General features: G+C 38.4%; 1 protein-coding gene and 1 long non-coding RNA gene across 2 annotated transcripts; one reads left to right on the plus strand and one right to left on the minus strand.

The window, feature by feature from the left end:
- Nucleotides 1–14: 14 nt before the first annotated feature.
- On the minus strand, nucleotides 15–845 carry LOC103701746 (NDR1/HIN1-like protein 13). Its single transcript, XM_008783907.4, has one exon. It carries the CDS (start codon nucleotides 843–845, stop codon nucleotides 15–17), a length of 831 nt encoding a protein of 276 aa, XP_008782129.3.
- Nucleotides 846–2,291: 1,446 nt separating this feature from the next.
- On the plus strand, nucleotides 2,292–14,402 carry LOC103701747 (uncharacterized). The gene is made up of 4 exons (XR_603213.6): nucleotides 2,292–2,939; nucleotides 9,177–9,269; nucleotides 9,365–9,641; nucleotides 10,398–14,402. It is a non-coding gene; the product is annotated as an uncharacterized LOC103701747 (long non-coding RNA).
- The last annotated feature ends 2,651 nt before the right edge of the window (nucleotides 14,403–17,053 follow it).

Raw genomic sequence — 17,053 nt, forward strand, 5'->3', positions numbered from 1 at the left:
CACTACCACCCTCGTCAGGTGAACTTGGTCTCGCACTCCTGCGACACGACACGGGCCTCCTTCGCCAGTCCACTGACCTCAATGTCACACGCTACATCCATGCTTTTGCTTCCCATAACCATCCCGCCAATCGTCTTCCCCACCGAGAATTCAATCATCAAGGACATGGGGATGACGTCCTTCGACCCTTGTAGACTACTTTGGATCTGTTTTGGTAGCACAATGTGCGATCCCTGGAGGACAAGATGGAAGGTGGTTGTGTTCTCGTACCCTTGATCTAAGGCCTGCGTCTTTCCCACTGCGATGTTTGCACCCTGGTGGGCAAGGATGGCCTTCCCGCCAGCCCCGTAGGAGTACCCCATGCGCAAGCTCGGGTTCTCGACCCTCATCGTGAGATCGTACTCGGGCTTCGGGATGAGGGAGCCGGCTCGAGGATTTGGATTCTTCAGCACCAGTCGGATGACGGAGAAGGAGGGGTCCGCAGGTCGCACGACCAAGAGGTAGATAATGGCGATGATGGCGGCGAGGATGCCAAGGACGAGGGCGATGCCGATGGCCCACTTAAGACACGGGACGATGGGCCGCCGCTGGCGGCGGTCGATGTGGTTGTTGCGGTACTGCTCGACGATCTTGGCATTCTCCGGAGGCGGCACGCGGTAGATTTGCTCCTTGGGGACTTGGACGACGTAGGTCTCGGTGGGGCGGGGCGGGGGATTCGGGTTGGCCGGGGCAGCCGGTGGGAGGCAGGGCCTGCCGTCGGTGGTGTCGGTGGGGGTGGTGGTGGTGGTCGGCTCGGGCCCAGGTGGAGGTGGTCGCGGCGGCGTGGCGGCGACCCGCTCCGCCATGGCGGGACGGCGGGGAGGGGGGGTTGAGGGGGAGGGCAAGAGGGGTAATGGCGAGGGGGAGAGAGAAAAGGGGAGGGGTTTGCATGGCGGGCGAGTGGAGGGAGTTGGAGAGCAGAGGGGGAGAAACAAGCGGACGCATGCAAGGCCGCATGGTTACCGCGTTGCCCATCATTGGAGAATAAGCAATGCTTGACTCGGTCAACGAGGTATCATAGACCGAATGTTTTCGGGGGTATCCGAACCCACTGCAAACTAGCCTGGACCGGCCTAACCGTTTTGGACCGGCACTTGGGTTTGCTATATCATACTATTTTACCCAACTGACCCCTCTCGCTAATCACTATAGTACTTCTTCCTTTCCAACTTTTAATTTATTGCAGCGGATGGGACTCAACCTTTTGGTCCATATATGCTGCACTCTTCCTAAACGTTACTCATATTCTATTTGAAGGCAATTCAGTTACAGTGGTGGGTTGAATAATGAAGGGTGTAATTGATTGATGTCAAATAAAAGGGTGTAGACCCAGGTCCCAGCGGGCCGCCCAACCAAGCTCGAGGTTAGCCATGCCCGTTGAAGCTCATGCATGGTGTTTTATGTGGCTAACTGCTCTGAAAAAATCTTGTGGCTAGGGGAGAGGAGATTATTCAGTGCATAACGAAACTTTTTTTTTTTTTTTTTTGACTGTTTTAGATGTATTCGTACTTAATATATATGATATATCCATTTTGGCAGCAGAAAAAAAAAAAAAAAGAAAAGAAGAAGAAGAAGCAGCTCACGCATCATGGTGAGGTTGAAGGTGCTGATGCCAATGATGAAAATATTTTATGGGTCATTTGCCCGCCGAGATAGGTTTCTTGGTTTGAAGGTAGCCAGGGGCACAGATCATCATTTGCCATCTATAATTATTTTAACCCGGGTCCATTGTTAATTGAAGAGACGGGTTTGTTTGCAAATTAAATTAACATCATCTGCGTCAATTTATAAATAGAAAAAACAAGAGGTGCTATATACAATTTCAATAAAGTCTTGGACGCGATATACAAAAACTAGAGGAGGAGTTGCGTTCGGTCTGAGCTAGTTCCGGCTTTCGGTTGCCGAGACTGGTTCAGACTAATTGACTAAACACAAGCACTTTTACGTATCACCCCTTATATTACATAAGTATAAAAATTCCATAACACTGAAAGGGGAGTCTCCACTCCTACATGGGTTCGGTTCTATTAAAAATAAGGTGACACCCATATATACCTATCAGAGCACGCATCTCTACGCCTCCGGACGGAGAGTCACGCTTCGCCACATGATCACACATGAGAGTTTCCGAAGATCGGTCACAACTCTTGGACCTTTGCTCTGATACCACTGAAAGTGGAGAGTCTCCACTCCTACATGGGTTCGGTTCTATTAAAACTTACAGATTTACCTTTTCGCGGATTCGGATCCCCAATAGTAGTTGACCCGTTACCACGCTTCCTCAAGTTGCAGCAGATGAGGAAAGGCGGTTTCCCGGGCGGCGCCCTTTCCACCTTCGTCGCGCAAGGGTTTATCGGCGGTTATCCCGCACCCTACTCCCGGCCGTGAAACCCTTATAAAACCCTCACCCACCCTTCTCTTCCTCCAATCAGACCCTCCCAAAACCCTCTCCGCCCCTTGAATCGATTCACTCCCGGATCCGGCCGCCATGCCGAAGGTCTACGGCACCGGGACCTACGACTTCTTCCGTCGAGCCCGGCCAGTGGCCGGCGGCGGAGACGCTTCCGGAGAACCCGCCGGAGCAGCGGCCGGGAGGGAACCTCTCGAACACCATCACCCTGCTTGAGATCCAGCGGGACCGGCTCACCAAGATCGCGGCGGCCAACTGGCTGAAGACCGCCGGGGCGGATGCCTCGGCCCGGAAGTTCGATCCAGAGATGGTGAGGGAGATCTACGAGACGGAGCTTTTGGTCTCCGGGGGCCGGAAGATGGTCCCCCTCCAGAGGGTCATGATTCTGGAGGTGAGCCAGTAATTGGAGAACTATCTGTGGCCTAATTTCGATCCGGAGACTGCTACATTTTAGCATGTCATGTCGATGATCCTCATGGTTAATGAGAAGGTATAGGCTGTTTATTTAGAAGTTACGAGCCTTAAAAGAAGAAAATATTGGCACAATTAGGTTTTCTATTAACTCTATTGATTTTCAAGTTCCGGGAGAATGTACGGTATACACAACATTTCAGTTTTTTTGTTTTTTTTAAATCTCTTTCTTGTAAAACCTATATGTTTATGATACACTCTACTCAAATTAGTACAATTAGCAAGGTTTAAGGCATTTTGACATACCAGTCCATATCGTACCATTTCAAGACAGACATGGTACATTGGCCTGTGCTCTTGTATCATTTATGTTGGTTCATGCTAACCAACACAACTGATATTAACACTATTTGCGGAAATGGGTTTTTGACACGTGAGTGGCATGGCTTAATCGAGGAAGCGGAAGGGGGAGGAAGCGGAAAGGAGAAGAACTCAAGCTCAAATATGGAGAAAAGAAATTCAATTACTCCAAAGGTCTGAAAAGTTCTGCTTTTGCAAGTGCGAGGGCATCTCCTCTTATAGAACGGATTACAAAGGTGGATTCCAATTCATTTTGGAGTCCGAAAGTTAGTTTATCGCTTATGGCCGACAGATAAAGCAATGACTCGACTTAAAGAAAGAAAATGAAGGACCGAAAAGACTCAAAGCAAAATAAAGTAAGGCATCTTGCTTTTTACAAAGTAGCCTTTCGAAAAGCATCTTCCTCTTTCTCTGGTCAGGAGCGATTCCTTCCGCCTGAAGAAAAGGTGAGGTTGACTTGATATGACTAAAGCTTCTTTTACAAAAGTAGCTTTTTCAAAAAGTAGATTCTTTTTGCTTGCTGGAGAAGATATTGCTTCATCCGCATTGATGTACTGCATGATGTGCTGGCAAAGCTGATTTGGCATTAAGCAGCTTTAATAAAGACGATTCTCTTTGTTGAATGGAGGAGATATCTTCTGCAGAAAGCTATGTGCTGATGTAGACTTCATGGACATTGTCCTATTTGGCTCTGCTTCAAATGTGGAGTAGAATTGCTGTTTCATGTGGTCCAAACATTTGGCCATGCTTGTGTCTACATCAGCACATAGCTTTCGGCGGAAGATATCTCCTCCAGCCAACAAAGAGAATCATCTTTATTAAAGCTGCTTAATGCCAAATCAGCTTTGCTAGCACATCAATGCGGATGAAGCAATATCTTCTCCAGCAAGCAAAAAGAATTTACTTTTTGAAAAAGCTACTTTTGTAAAAGAAGCTTTAGTCATATCAAGTCAACCTCACATTTTCTTTAGGCGGAAGGAATCGCTCCCAACCAGAGAAAGAGGAAGATGCTTTTCGAAAAGCTACTTTGTAAAAAGCAAGATGCCTTGCTTTATTTTACTTTAAGTCTTTTCGGTCCTTTCTTTTCTTTCTTTAAGTCGAATCATTGATTTATCAATCGGCCATAAGCGACAGACTAACTTTCGGACTCCAAAATGAATTGGAATCCACTTTTGTAACCCGGTCTATAAGAGGAGATGCCCTCGCACTTGTTAAGACAGAATCTTTCAGACCTTTGGAGTAATTGAATTTCTTTTCTCCACATCTGAGCTTGCGTTCTTCCCTACTATCCTCCCCACTATTTACAATCATGACGCTTGTTGTGCCAGTCCTTGAGCAGCACAAGGTGGCATATGATACTTAAACCCTATGAATCAAGGTGAGAGTTGATTAATTCAAAAGTTTTAAAAGATGGCATCCTTGGCTTCCTAAACAAGTGGGGGTTGCCCAGATGTCCACCTTAACATTTTTTTTATCATGTTCAAGGCTTCGAGCATGGAAAGTAGGGTTGAATTTCAAATTACTATTGGGTGTTGGCAAGTTTGTAGTTTTCATTGACCTATTACATCTTATCTGATAAGTTATGTTTTATCTATTAGATTGTAATTATATTTTTAGTTTTCTCTGTATATTTTTTGTTTGTTTTTAGTTTATTATTTTTGGGAAGCTTGATCTTTGGACGCTTACCTAGGTACCCACGTAACACCTAGTCATTAGGCAGCCCTGTGGTCTCCCGTCGTTCACCACTATCTTTAAGACATTGATCCATTCCAAGTCCAAGTAGAATAACCTAAACCTGTGTAGATCATTGACTTTAATTATTTGATGTTGCATTGTTTAATGCTGCAACTCGTGCCACTATATGGCTACCTATTGAGATTCAAGACCATAGAGTATTAAAGTGTGAGACTGACAATAAACCTCATCATCCTTTAAGGGGCATATATTTAAGGTCCATGTGCAACTTGCCTGCAGACCCTTAAATGGATAAAGATAATGAAAAGGAAATGAGAAAACAAAGAGATGGGGAGATCATTACAAGAAAGTGAAGGGGAGAAAGAGAGAGAGTATGGGAGAGAATAGACTGCAGAAACTAGTTCTTGCTAAAAGATAAGGTGGTCAATTTGAGGGAAAGCATAACTAAGATGTGCCTCTCAGCTCCCAATGCTCTCTTTCCTGCCCGGTGCTGGAAGGTCGGAAGGAGAAGTGTAATAATGCTTTAGAGATATTATTGCAACAGTGCTTCCATTTAGCATTTTGTGCTTCTCAATGGCCTTTGTGGATAAGTTAGCAGCCTGACGATCTATCCTGATAAATGGAATACTATTACTTGTTTACTTTTCACTTTCCCTCAATAAAAATGATAGTCTACTTTAATGTGATTTTCTCCCTTGTGGCATATGTAATCATAAGTTGTGAATAACAGAATAGCTATGAGCCTATGACGATGTACCTTTTGCTAAAGTTTTTATTATATTCATCTCAACACAAAGTGCTCATAACCATATATTCTATGTCATGAGTTTAACATCCTAATATTCTTGACTACGATTGGTGGTTGATGCCTTATCAGCGAACATGTCATGTCTGCATCTTGTGTGCCTTGAGCTTGTAAATGATGATCAATACGAGATAAATCTCGATGGATGCATATTAGAACATCGAGGGTGACATTCTACAGCTTAGCAAGAATAAGCTAATGGTCTGCATCATATGAAAAGTTAGAATGTATAATTCTTAGATACATTGTCTCCTCTTTCACCACATTGGCTCATCCATTAGGTCTCCCTGCCCTGGTCTAATTATGAAACTGTGATCAATCAAAGGAAGAAGGTGATCCCATATTATTTAGGATAGGAACCTATTCTTCATATGATGATTGACTAAAAGCAATTACTTTTGCAGTCATGAGGTTTCTATATGCTTCTAAACTTATACATCATTGGTGAAGGGTTGACGAGCACTCAAATCCTTGTACTAACTTGTGAGTGCAATGCAATAAGAGAGTTGTTTCTCCCTTTTTGAATGAAAAGTATACTAGACCTTGATGCAGACAGTCTGGTCGTACATTAGGCGACACTTTCCCAATGATGTCTGTTTCTTCTATGATGCCTTAAGGAGACATTAAAGCTGTGTTTTTAGCTATAAATTGTCCCATAACAAAGTTAAAGTTGGTCATCTTCATGGTTCCATTCTGCTAACTGGATATCATCCCCAATATGAGAAGCAACATGCGTCTCCTTGCTTTTTGTTTATAGATTGAACATTTATTTTTCTATATCAATGTAGGTGTTCTTTTTCTATCATCAAATTTATCAAAGATAAATGGCACTTGTACACAGTTAACTGTCATTTTAAAACCATTTTAAAGGGTAATGATCTAATGTAGTGATGACGATCCACACATGCATAACAATCAGCTCTCTATTGGGTGGCACTCATTGAATTTGTTGCATAAGGTGAACACTATAATGTCTTCAAAAACTTTCACTTGAAAGGGGAAGCTTTTTGCAATATCTGTGATTACTTGCTCTACACTCATTATGGCTCCAAATGAAACATGTTTGTTGGCCCTAAGAGACAACATGGTACAATATTGAATTCATGTGATTGTACAACAGATGGGCAAAAAAGGGAAACGTAGGGATATGCCCTTAAATCGTATCTGTACTTGTTTTATGAAGAAAAAAGGAACTAACACAAAAATAGTGAAATAGGAAGGTGGAATTGAGATCAATCTTAGGCTTTTCTTGTACCATTGTAGAACTCAGAAGTGCTAGAATATCGTATCAAGATCAAATTGTAGCAAATACATAGAGGGACATGTGATAAAGGTGATAGGATAGGACTAAAGTTTTGAAGTGATGCATAATATTGCAGGGAAAAGTTTTTCTAGCCATGCATAAGTTTAATGCCCATAGCTGTGCGACCAACCATCTCTATCATTCAAGTGCTCTAGGTAAACATGCATAGAACACTTTACCTTTGATCAAGGTTTGAAAACTTGGTTTTGGTTTTGGTTTTAGCCAAGTTTTTGGAGTTTCGGTTTTGGCAATTCCAACAGTATTTGAAGTTCCGCTCAAAGTTTTGGAGTTATGGTAAAAAAGAATAAAAAAGTTGAAGAATAAAAAGAAAGTAAAAGGAATAAAGGATGCCAATAAAAGGTATTGTACATCTTAGAGTATTTTGTGCTATATAGTTTCTTTATATGTGTAATTTTGACAATTTAGTCTGAAGTAACTGTTTCATATCAGTTAAATTTGGTATAATGATAATTATTCTTCTGAACATATTGAATTTTAGTTTTTCAAAAAAAAAAAAGATACTATAGAGTTATCTTATTATCTATCTCCTTTTTTAACCAAAGAAAAAAAACAAAAACATTGAAAGTTGATATTGTAGAGCCTATTATTTAAATAATTAAAGTTATTATCCTATACAATTATAAACACCAAAAAATACTCAATTTTTTATGACTAATTTCAATCAATTTTGATCGGCACCACCAAAACCGACCTAAATTGCAGAAACTACCCAAAACTGGAAATTTGGCCAATTAGCTTTGGTACAGTCTTGGATGAAATTGTTCTGTTCTGCTCAAAAGTTGAAGCCTCGCCTTTGATCATCCATTTAATCATTTACAATTTGTTCAAAGCATTTTAAGTTAGTTTTTGCTCAATATTGGGATCCCACAAAGATGAGGTTTGAGTTATATACATGAAATGTATATGTAGATAGCTTCAATAAAGAGTTAGGGAAATAAGAACAAGAAGATTCTAATTATTTAAGAGGAGGAAGGAAAAAAAAAGTCTTCTCTAGATATACCTCAAAAGTGAAGACATGAATAAGATGAGAAAAAAAGAGGTAAAGGAAATTTACTTTCCAAACATTTAGACAAGTGCTCCAGCTGTTTGAAATCCATTTAAATGCCATAGATGGTTTACTTCTATAGCTGTTTGGCGGCCTTGGAAATTGGCAACCCTGTTGTTGAGTGATTGCTTTTTGATTTTTTTTTCTACTAGTGCTGTTGCTAATTGTCAAGAGGCCATAGCTTGCTTTCTGGTGTGAGAAAACGGGGTTAGGCCTTGTTTTTTGATGCAAGGAAAAGGATTTGGGCCTTAGGGTTTGTTATTCTTATTTCAGTAAACCACCAAATTGGCAAAGGTGAAGACATGGTTATTCGTTTTATTCTGGTGAATCTTATAGGAAGAATAAAATTGTTTTGGAGATGGGAGGTGCAGGAATCTTTTACTTTTGGACCCTTCTATAGCTTTTTTGTCCTTCAATTTTGGACTGTGGTTTTAACAGTGTAGTCTAGAATCCAACAGATTTTGAAGTTTCAGGATATTGTGTCAAAAATTATGAGAGAAAACAATCATCTTTAATGATCATATTGCTTTGGGAGATAAGACATACAAACAAGAAATCCTTTTCATGCTTAAGAAGAAACCATCAACTATCTACTTCTTCTTAGTTATTCTCTAAGAATAGCATTATGAAGAATCAAAAGTCTGGATAATGGTTGGTTGTCATATGATGACAAGTAGAGAGCTTGGAGGACCATATCTCAAGCTTTCAGTGGAAAATCTGAAATGAAAGATCTAGGAGAATTAGTTGAAACAAAATCTGAGGTATATATGGATGATTCCTGTGTTTTCTATTTGCATGTGCAATGGAGGAGGGATCTGTTTTGTCATGTTGGGCTGATGCAAAAGTTTACCCTATTAGAGTCATTCCTTTTTGAGTTTATCCATGTCACTAAACTGTATCTTTTTGAGGTGGTTATTTTGCCTGCATGCTAGGTTATTTAATTCCTCTTTTAATGAGAACAAAATCTAAAGAGAATGATTTTAAAGCAATTTTGGAGTCCATACAGCACCTTATGAATGAATCATGTATAGTTCCTGATTGGTTGCATAATATATTTTTGGGTTATGGAAACCCCTCTGCTGTGCAGCGGACAAACATGCCTGACCTCCTGGAAGTGGTGGATTTCAAAGACACATTTCTTGATGCAAACCATTTGAGAGACAGCTTTCCAGATTTTCTGGTTAGTCTTGTTATATTTTAATTTTCCTTATTCAGATTGCATATATAATGTCTATTTGTGTTGCATTTTGTGTTTCTAACCTTTTCTTTTTTCAGCATGTTTAGGTTTTGCTTTGTTAATCCAGATGGTACAGAGGAGTCGAATCCTAGTCCTCCCTTCCGGGTTAAGCTTCTCAAAACAATGAAGGGCAACAATCATGCTCTTCCAGGCAATAAGGAGTCTAGCAATATGTCTGGCTTGAATGATGAAAATATGGCCAACCAAGGTTCTGAAAAGGAAAAGATTTTTGTTGCGGCATATGTTCCTGCCGATCGTGGGACTTATCCCCAAGATCAACCAAAGCAAAATTCAGTTAGATTTACACCAATGCAGGTACTTTTTTGTTCTCTTCGTTTTCACTGGTAGTGATAACTAGATTAGTTTTGGAGAAATAGTTTATTTTGAGTATATGGTTAAGACTTAAGAGTATCATTTATTTTCAGTTGTTTTCTGGTCACTGCCTAGTATAGCAGCAATGTACCATCTCCACCTTAATCTATTAAAGTTCTGTTGTTACAGAGTATTGTATAGCAATATAATTGTTGCTTATCAAGCATCTATGATGTAAAATCATTTCCTACGTATGTTCACCAAAACAAGTGTGGATTGGCAATCTTCTATATGATTTATTTTATTTTTTGATATATATTTATAATTACAGAATTATAAGATAACTGGATTATTATACTGGATCATTTAATAGCTCTACATGGGTCTGTAAAACAAATGAGCCGTTTGTGATTAACTTGTGTTTGCCTTGAGATATGAGTGGGAATTCGCTCAACTATCTATCTGTATATGTATATATATGTATGGAAGCCATGAGGGTCCTTTGGCTCTCACTTGATCTCTCAAAAACAAGATGTTCATGAGCAGCTTGAGTTTGGCTCGAAACTACATGAGCTGGTTCAAGCTCAACTTGATAACAGAAACAAACTGAACAGCTTGCTTGATTTTTCATTTACACTCCTAGTCTATTTAACCTACTTTTTAAATTATATAAAGTGATAGATACTGGTTGCATCTCAGGGCGTCAACCTAACCTTTCAACTTAACACTTCATGGTGATTGTGTCTATCTATTTTGCAGATTGGAGCAATTATTTCAGGTATGCAGCCTGGGTTGACAATGGTTGTTGGTCCACCTGATACAGGAAAGACAGATACAGCTGTGCAAATTTTGAATGTTCTTTATCATAATTGCCCTTCACAGAGAATGTTAATTATCACCCATTCCAATCAGGCTTTAAATGATCTTTTCGAGAAAATAATGCAGGTATACCTATCATGTCTCTTTGGAGATTATTGTTGTATGGGACGGTAGTTTCTCTTTGAAAAAGATAGTGAAATTTGAGGTTCTGATGGTTACAACACATAGTTGATGGTCAAAGAAGGCATTGTTGTAACTAAGAACTTTTTCTCTATTGATTCATATGTATTTTAGGTAATAAACAAACACTATATGTCTGAATCATTTAAGGACAAGTTTATATTAAAATACATATTTAGTCTGGGTAAGCTGAAGTTGTTTCTGAACCTTCTTTTGGGTCGTTTTAGATCAGCTAAGGTGTCATATTCTATGCCCATTTCCAAATTTACATGTTTGATGTATTTTTACTACATGTTTGATGTATTTTTACTACATTGTTTGATGGATTTTAGCTGTTCTATTTCTATTTATGTTCTGCCTCAAGGTTTTTAAATTTTTTTTTTTAACTATTCGGAAATCTTTGCAATGTTTTATTATAATAATAACAAGCCTTTTCTTTCTGATATGTTGTCATGTTGCTCTTTTTTTTAAAAAATTTAGTTCCATCAACAAAATTGCAGTAACAAACTAGACATGTTTGAGTTCGATGACTAAATTTGTTCTTTGTTTATTTTGGTCTGATGCAGTAAATCCTGTTTTTCCTCAGACAGATAAGTAACTAGACAAATGTATTCTCATTGGCATATGCCACTTGCGCTACTAGGTTATGTCAAATGCACATATTAGTCCAAACTTTTGGACAGACCTGGAAGTTAGACATTGATGCAATAAAACATATTATGTCTTATTTAAAAACAATAATATAATTACAATGTCTTAATGATAATGCACAAATGCTACTTAATGGACAAACCTTTTTTTTTGTGAAGTGTGCAAGTCAATCTAAGAAATTAAATTTATGGACTTGATCCAAAGAACTAGCTATAAAAATTTAGATTTGGATGAAGCAAATCCTATGTCTCGCCATATAAACAGAAGCATGGAATAAAGCCATAGAACTGCTACTTAACCTGCCTACATCTTTGAGTATAAAAATTTAAAGCCATGACTTTTGTCAAAATTAGATTATATTAACCAAAAACTTCATATGAACCATTGGATTTAGAACTATTATGTTGGAGCATAATGTAAAACTGTTTATAACCATATTCAAAAGACTGACGGTCACTCTGAACACAATGGCTTGTGATTGACACAATGTAGAAAATTAGAGATACATGCTTGCAGATGAGGTAATAGGTAATATCTCTGTTACTGCACTCTTTCCTTAAAATAAGCCCTCGTGATTTCCATTATTACTGTGGAACAACCTGGTGATGGAAGAAAAGATCAGAGAGCATGGCGGTCACTTTTACAGGTATAACCAACAGAAACAAGTATCAAATTACGAGTTACTTCTCAAATAATCGGTTCCTGTTTTAATGGGAATGTTGTGACTCTAGTCATGAATATGTTTTTGAAATAAATGGTGGCTTTTCCTGTAGTTGCCTAGGTTGCTAAATTGAACCGACTTGCAATATAGTTCAGTCTAACATGAAAAAAAAAATGAATTAGGAATTCTATGTAAAAATTTAAGCCTAATTCACTCAATCTCCTTTTATCTTTCAGCGTCTTACTCTCTATAAAAGTGACTGCATATTACCTATCTCACGTTATTTCAGTATTCTGAATCATTTTATGAAAAGACTTTCGATAAATCAAAATAAAAATTGGCATCGAATTTTGCTACTCTAAATTAAAAAAAGAAACAAAAAGTACTTGTGCAGATGTTAAATATGGATAATATTAGCGGGCACCAGCTAGTGCAGCTGGTAAAGTCACTGGGTTGTGGTACAACCGGGCGACCGGGTAAAGGTGACGCACTCTACTTTCTAAAATGGACAAATATAGACAATCAGGATATTCTTGTAAAAGACTTGTTAATTTTTTCTTATAACTAATGTTAGAATAAGGTTAAAAGCACATCTGATTTGATACAGGTTGGACATCAGAAATCCATATATGTACATTTAGTCGATGAATATGGATATAAATATTGATATATTCATATTTGTTTTAAAAGAATACAAATACATATATAGATTGTCAATGTGGATATAAACGTGAATATAAATTGGACTGAAACTTTATGAAAACCAAATCAAAGATATCTATAGAATCAAAATTAAATTGAAAATAAGTTAATATTGTCTCTTATTAAATTGAAAGTCTATGAAAGTTATATAGAACTTAAATTGTATTGCAAATAGAGGTAGATATTCAAATATGAATTGGATAGTTGTACATTCATATCTGTATTTGCTTTTTGTTTGATAAATGTGGATATGGATACGACTACAAATATTAGTCGGATGTTAAAATTTGTATCCACATCTGAATAGATTTAGATATGAAAATGGATATGTATGAATATTATCTAGGTCATAGTTTTACTCTTATGTTATGCCTCATGTAGAAAGGGCCTATGCTTCCTTAGTTGCAAGGTGCTATAATCCTTGACTCTAGGCTCCTCAAATTCCTGCACCATAGACATGGTGTCATTGACTTCCAACAGGAGAACTATACGATATGTAGCACATAGGTCAACTGGCTCTTAATCGAACATAATGTGAGCTAATGCTCTCAATACCTGAATCTACGGAGGAAAGTATGTTGGTGGTACAAGACATGGACCTATAGATTAGGTGTATACCCATTGAGCATAGTGCTGTCACTCCGACTTGTAAACCTCTCTGGAGCTCGGTTGGATATAGGTCCAAAGTCAAACCTACTGAAAATTTCAGGCAAGATCTCGATTTAAGGTTTTGAGACCCAACCTGACCCAATCCCAGCTAGCCACCTGGTTTATTTGTACATAATATTAATTTTATATATATGCACTTCAATCTCTAAACTTTGATATATGAAATTTTGTTCTATAACTTAGCGGGGTAAAAGAAAAAAATAATTACATGTTAGAATATATTTGGATACTTATACTTGACTTTAGATTAAGCATATCTTTTCAATTTTAAATCAATCATTATTCTATGGTTAATTATCAAATAATTGTATTCATGATTTAAATTTTATAGATTTAACTGGATATTTAATTGATATAGATGGCTTTGGTTTGATTAATTGTTTAAATATAATTTTTGGACTCAGTGGGTACAGAATTCGATCCACAATGATCTAAACTTGATCGGAAAGTAGGTATGATATAGATCTTAGCATTCGTTCGAATCTAACCTGAGAAATTGATCTTTTTTTTATTACCCAAACTTGCGCCTTACTTGATCCTTTAATGGCCAGGGTATAGATCAAAATTTTGACGCAACACCCCAATAAGTCGACGTCTAGACCAGATCCGACCCAAACCTAATAGCACCCTTAATGTAACCCCTATCTTGGCCCATTCCAAGTGTTCACCATTAACAAGAATACGTAAGAAATCTAACATAACTTTTTTTTTTTTTTTGGTACATCGGTAGCTCATATACGACGGGTGTGGGTGCAGCTAACATATTATTTTTCAATAGTTAAGGAAACAGAATATCTAAGTGAGTTAATCAGCAATTTAGCTGATCTAATCTAATGACTGCATAAGATAAGGATAGTTCACAAGCATCTAGAAACAGGTGAGCTAATATCATACGCAAAAGGTTCCAAGCTTTAAGCATCAAGGCCTCTAGTATCATTTGACCAAAATGTTTCGTAGGCTAGACTTAGGGCTAAGATAAACTAGCATGGTGACAATTCCACAGACCCAATACTTTATGGTATCCAACTTGAAGTGGTCATTAGCTGTTATCCTGTTAATAAATAATGATTTTAATTTTTAATCTCGTATCATCTCAGGAACAGGATTTTATTCTTCAAAAAATGGCATTGTCATGCAATAAATTATTGCTCTGGTCCATTATTTCCTTCCATGACATCGAATTCCGGTGGCTATAAGCTAACATCTTTCTTCAAGTAAAAGAAGAAGGAGGAGAAGACACACTAGTTAAGGAAAATATCAACTATTATTTCTGTTTGATGGTCAATAACATTATTGGGGGAATATCACTTAAAACCTCCGTTAGGCTTCAAGTGGTGAGATATCAAATAGCCTAGTCAAGGTCACGCAGCCCGGACAGGGACTGGAAACAACATCAAGTTCTCGTGTTAAGAAACTCCATCTTTCCTCAGGCGTCACGAGCCCACTATCAGCCATTGTTCTCCGTCGACCAAACGGAGCTGCGAACTGGTTGAAACCTTCCACGTACATGAACTTTAGGTAGGCCCAGGTGGTGCTCTTTTTGAAGTTATACGCGTCAGTTTACGGTTTGCTTGCTGTCTTCTGCTGCTGTAGGAGCTCATCTTGTGATGGGAACAAGGCCAATCTATTGACCAGTCAACCCTGACTCACTTGTGAAACAGATGGGGACATGAACGGCATCTGGTTGGGGCCCATTGATTGGGATACGTGGACCATTGAATAAACCAAACATTGGGCAGGTCCACTGTAGCATTGCAGAAGGGAGGTCCCAGGGCAGGTTGGATAGCAGGTCTTCCAACCCAACCCTAATGCATGACATGTGTTTTTGGTAGTCACAAAGGAGGCTGTTGCCCAAATACAAAAAGGAGAACAATAATACACCATTACACTCAATACCGACCATAAGATCACACCTTAAGCATCAGTCGTAGGTAGAAGATTCAATTGTTCTCGAATGGTAGAGCTTTCCTCTCAGCAGATATTTCTCACTCTTAAGTATCAGCCATAGATAGAAGATTCCACTGTTCTCGAATAGTAGAGCTTTTTTGTCAACAGACATCTCTCATTCTTTCTTTTCAAGCCAGCCAATTCGCTGCCCGATTTCCTTTATAGTTAACTATGGGTAGCCTTAAACGTAGTTAACGCGGCTTTTATCTATATAATATCTTTCAATAAAGAGCGAAAAATAAGGACATTTTAGACGCTTCATTAATCCAAGCTATTGTATTAATAGAGTCCCCCTCTATCCATACCTGGGTCGCTCTGAATTTAAAAATGGCCACCATAAATCCTCCTCGAGATGCTGCTAACTCTGCATAAAATCAATGTTTGAACGCATGGTGCATTCTTTGCATAATAATAGTGACTGATTTTATCGTTGATAGATGAAATTTCATCGGCATAGTCTCTTATGATTTGAGACACCTTGCTTTGGATGAGAGCGTGATTAATTTAATGTGGGTCATGTTGTTAATAGTCGCAACAAACTTTGTGCATGGTTCAACTAATTTGAACTTCCAAAACAAGGGAAGATGAGAAAAGAGGCAATTGGGGAAAAACATCTCGCTATCTTTGTACAAGTCAAGAGATGAGATGTTAAATAGAAGGGTAGGAAATGAGCATGAATGGAAGCTGATGGCTTAAGTGAGAAGAAATTGTGAATGCTTATACTAAATAGCTTGTGACTAGGTCAAAAAAGGTCCGGAGGTTGGAGCAAAGCGGTAGGAATAGCTCCACCAAACAAACCCACCATTTGTGTGAAGGGATGGCTCGAAAACCTAAAAAGGACCAAAAAAAAAAATGGATAACATAGCAATACAGACTCCAGAGTATGTTTTTTTGGGGTTTGATTCCACCAAACAAGAGCCTTCTTTAAAACATAAATCCAAGCCATAGGCCACGAGTTACTAATTTAACCAATGATCTCTCTCTCTCTCTCTCTCTCTCTCTCTCTCTCTCTCTCTCTCTCTCTCTCTCCGCTTGCGCGCTGAGATGGTATCCAAACAAAGATAAGGTGATAAGAGAAGAAGGATGAAATTTGGGGAGTGGTCTTTCAGGCTAAGCATATGTTCAGAAAGGCAAACGAGGCATGGATTGGGTGGCTTCGTATATGGTCAGTCGCTCCGGAGGCACCTTATGGGTTGGAAAAGGAGAGTTGTCTAAAGCACTCCGAAACTTATTGTTTTCTGACTTCATTAGATGTACTTATACTCGAACTGTATGAATCATCCGTCTAGCGCGCGTGCAAAAAAAAAAAAAAAAAAAAAAAGAAGGATGGAGGGATGGGATGGCCCTTCCTCTCTTCTTCAATTATTAAATGATACTTCTCCTAAAATTATTATTTAAAAAAAAACAACAGAGAAGCTTGAAAAATTTTACTCAATAAGCCTTGTCAATGTTAGAAATATCCACTAATTCTTATAGTAAATTTAAAAAATTAAGTCATATATCAGGTCAATAATTAAATACAATATCATAGTACCACACTACCAAGCGAATCGAGTTTGCAAACATGCACTTAGTGATATAAATGCTATGTTCTCTTGTTTCTTCCAAATTTATTTATTATAAAGTACTAATATAATAATTTTATTATCTAAAAAATCAACCTTACATCACCTTGATTCTTTTGTCCAACTCCGTTCCCTTTTTTCTTTCTAAATACCGAACCTTTGGTATCTTCAAGACTTTTATTTTGGATGAGATATCAGAGTTTATATTGGTATAAGGCACC

The sequence above is a fragment of the Phoenix dactylifera genome, chromosome 12 (genome assembly GCF_051530095.1).
Source record: "Phoenix dactylifera cultivar Ajwa chromosome 12, Ajwa_hap1_PhDact_Kaust_v1.1, whole genome shotgun sequence".
Lineage (NCBI taxonomy): Eukaryota > Viridiplantae > Streptophyta > Magnoliopsida > Arecales > Arecaceae > Phoenix > Phoenix dactylifera.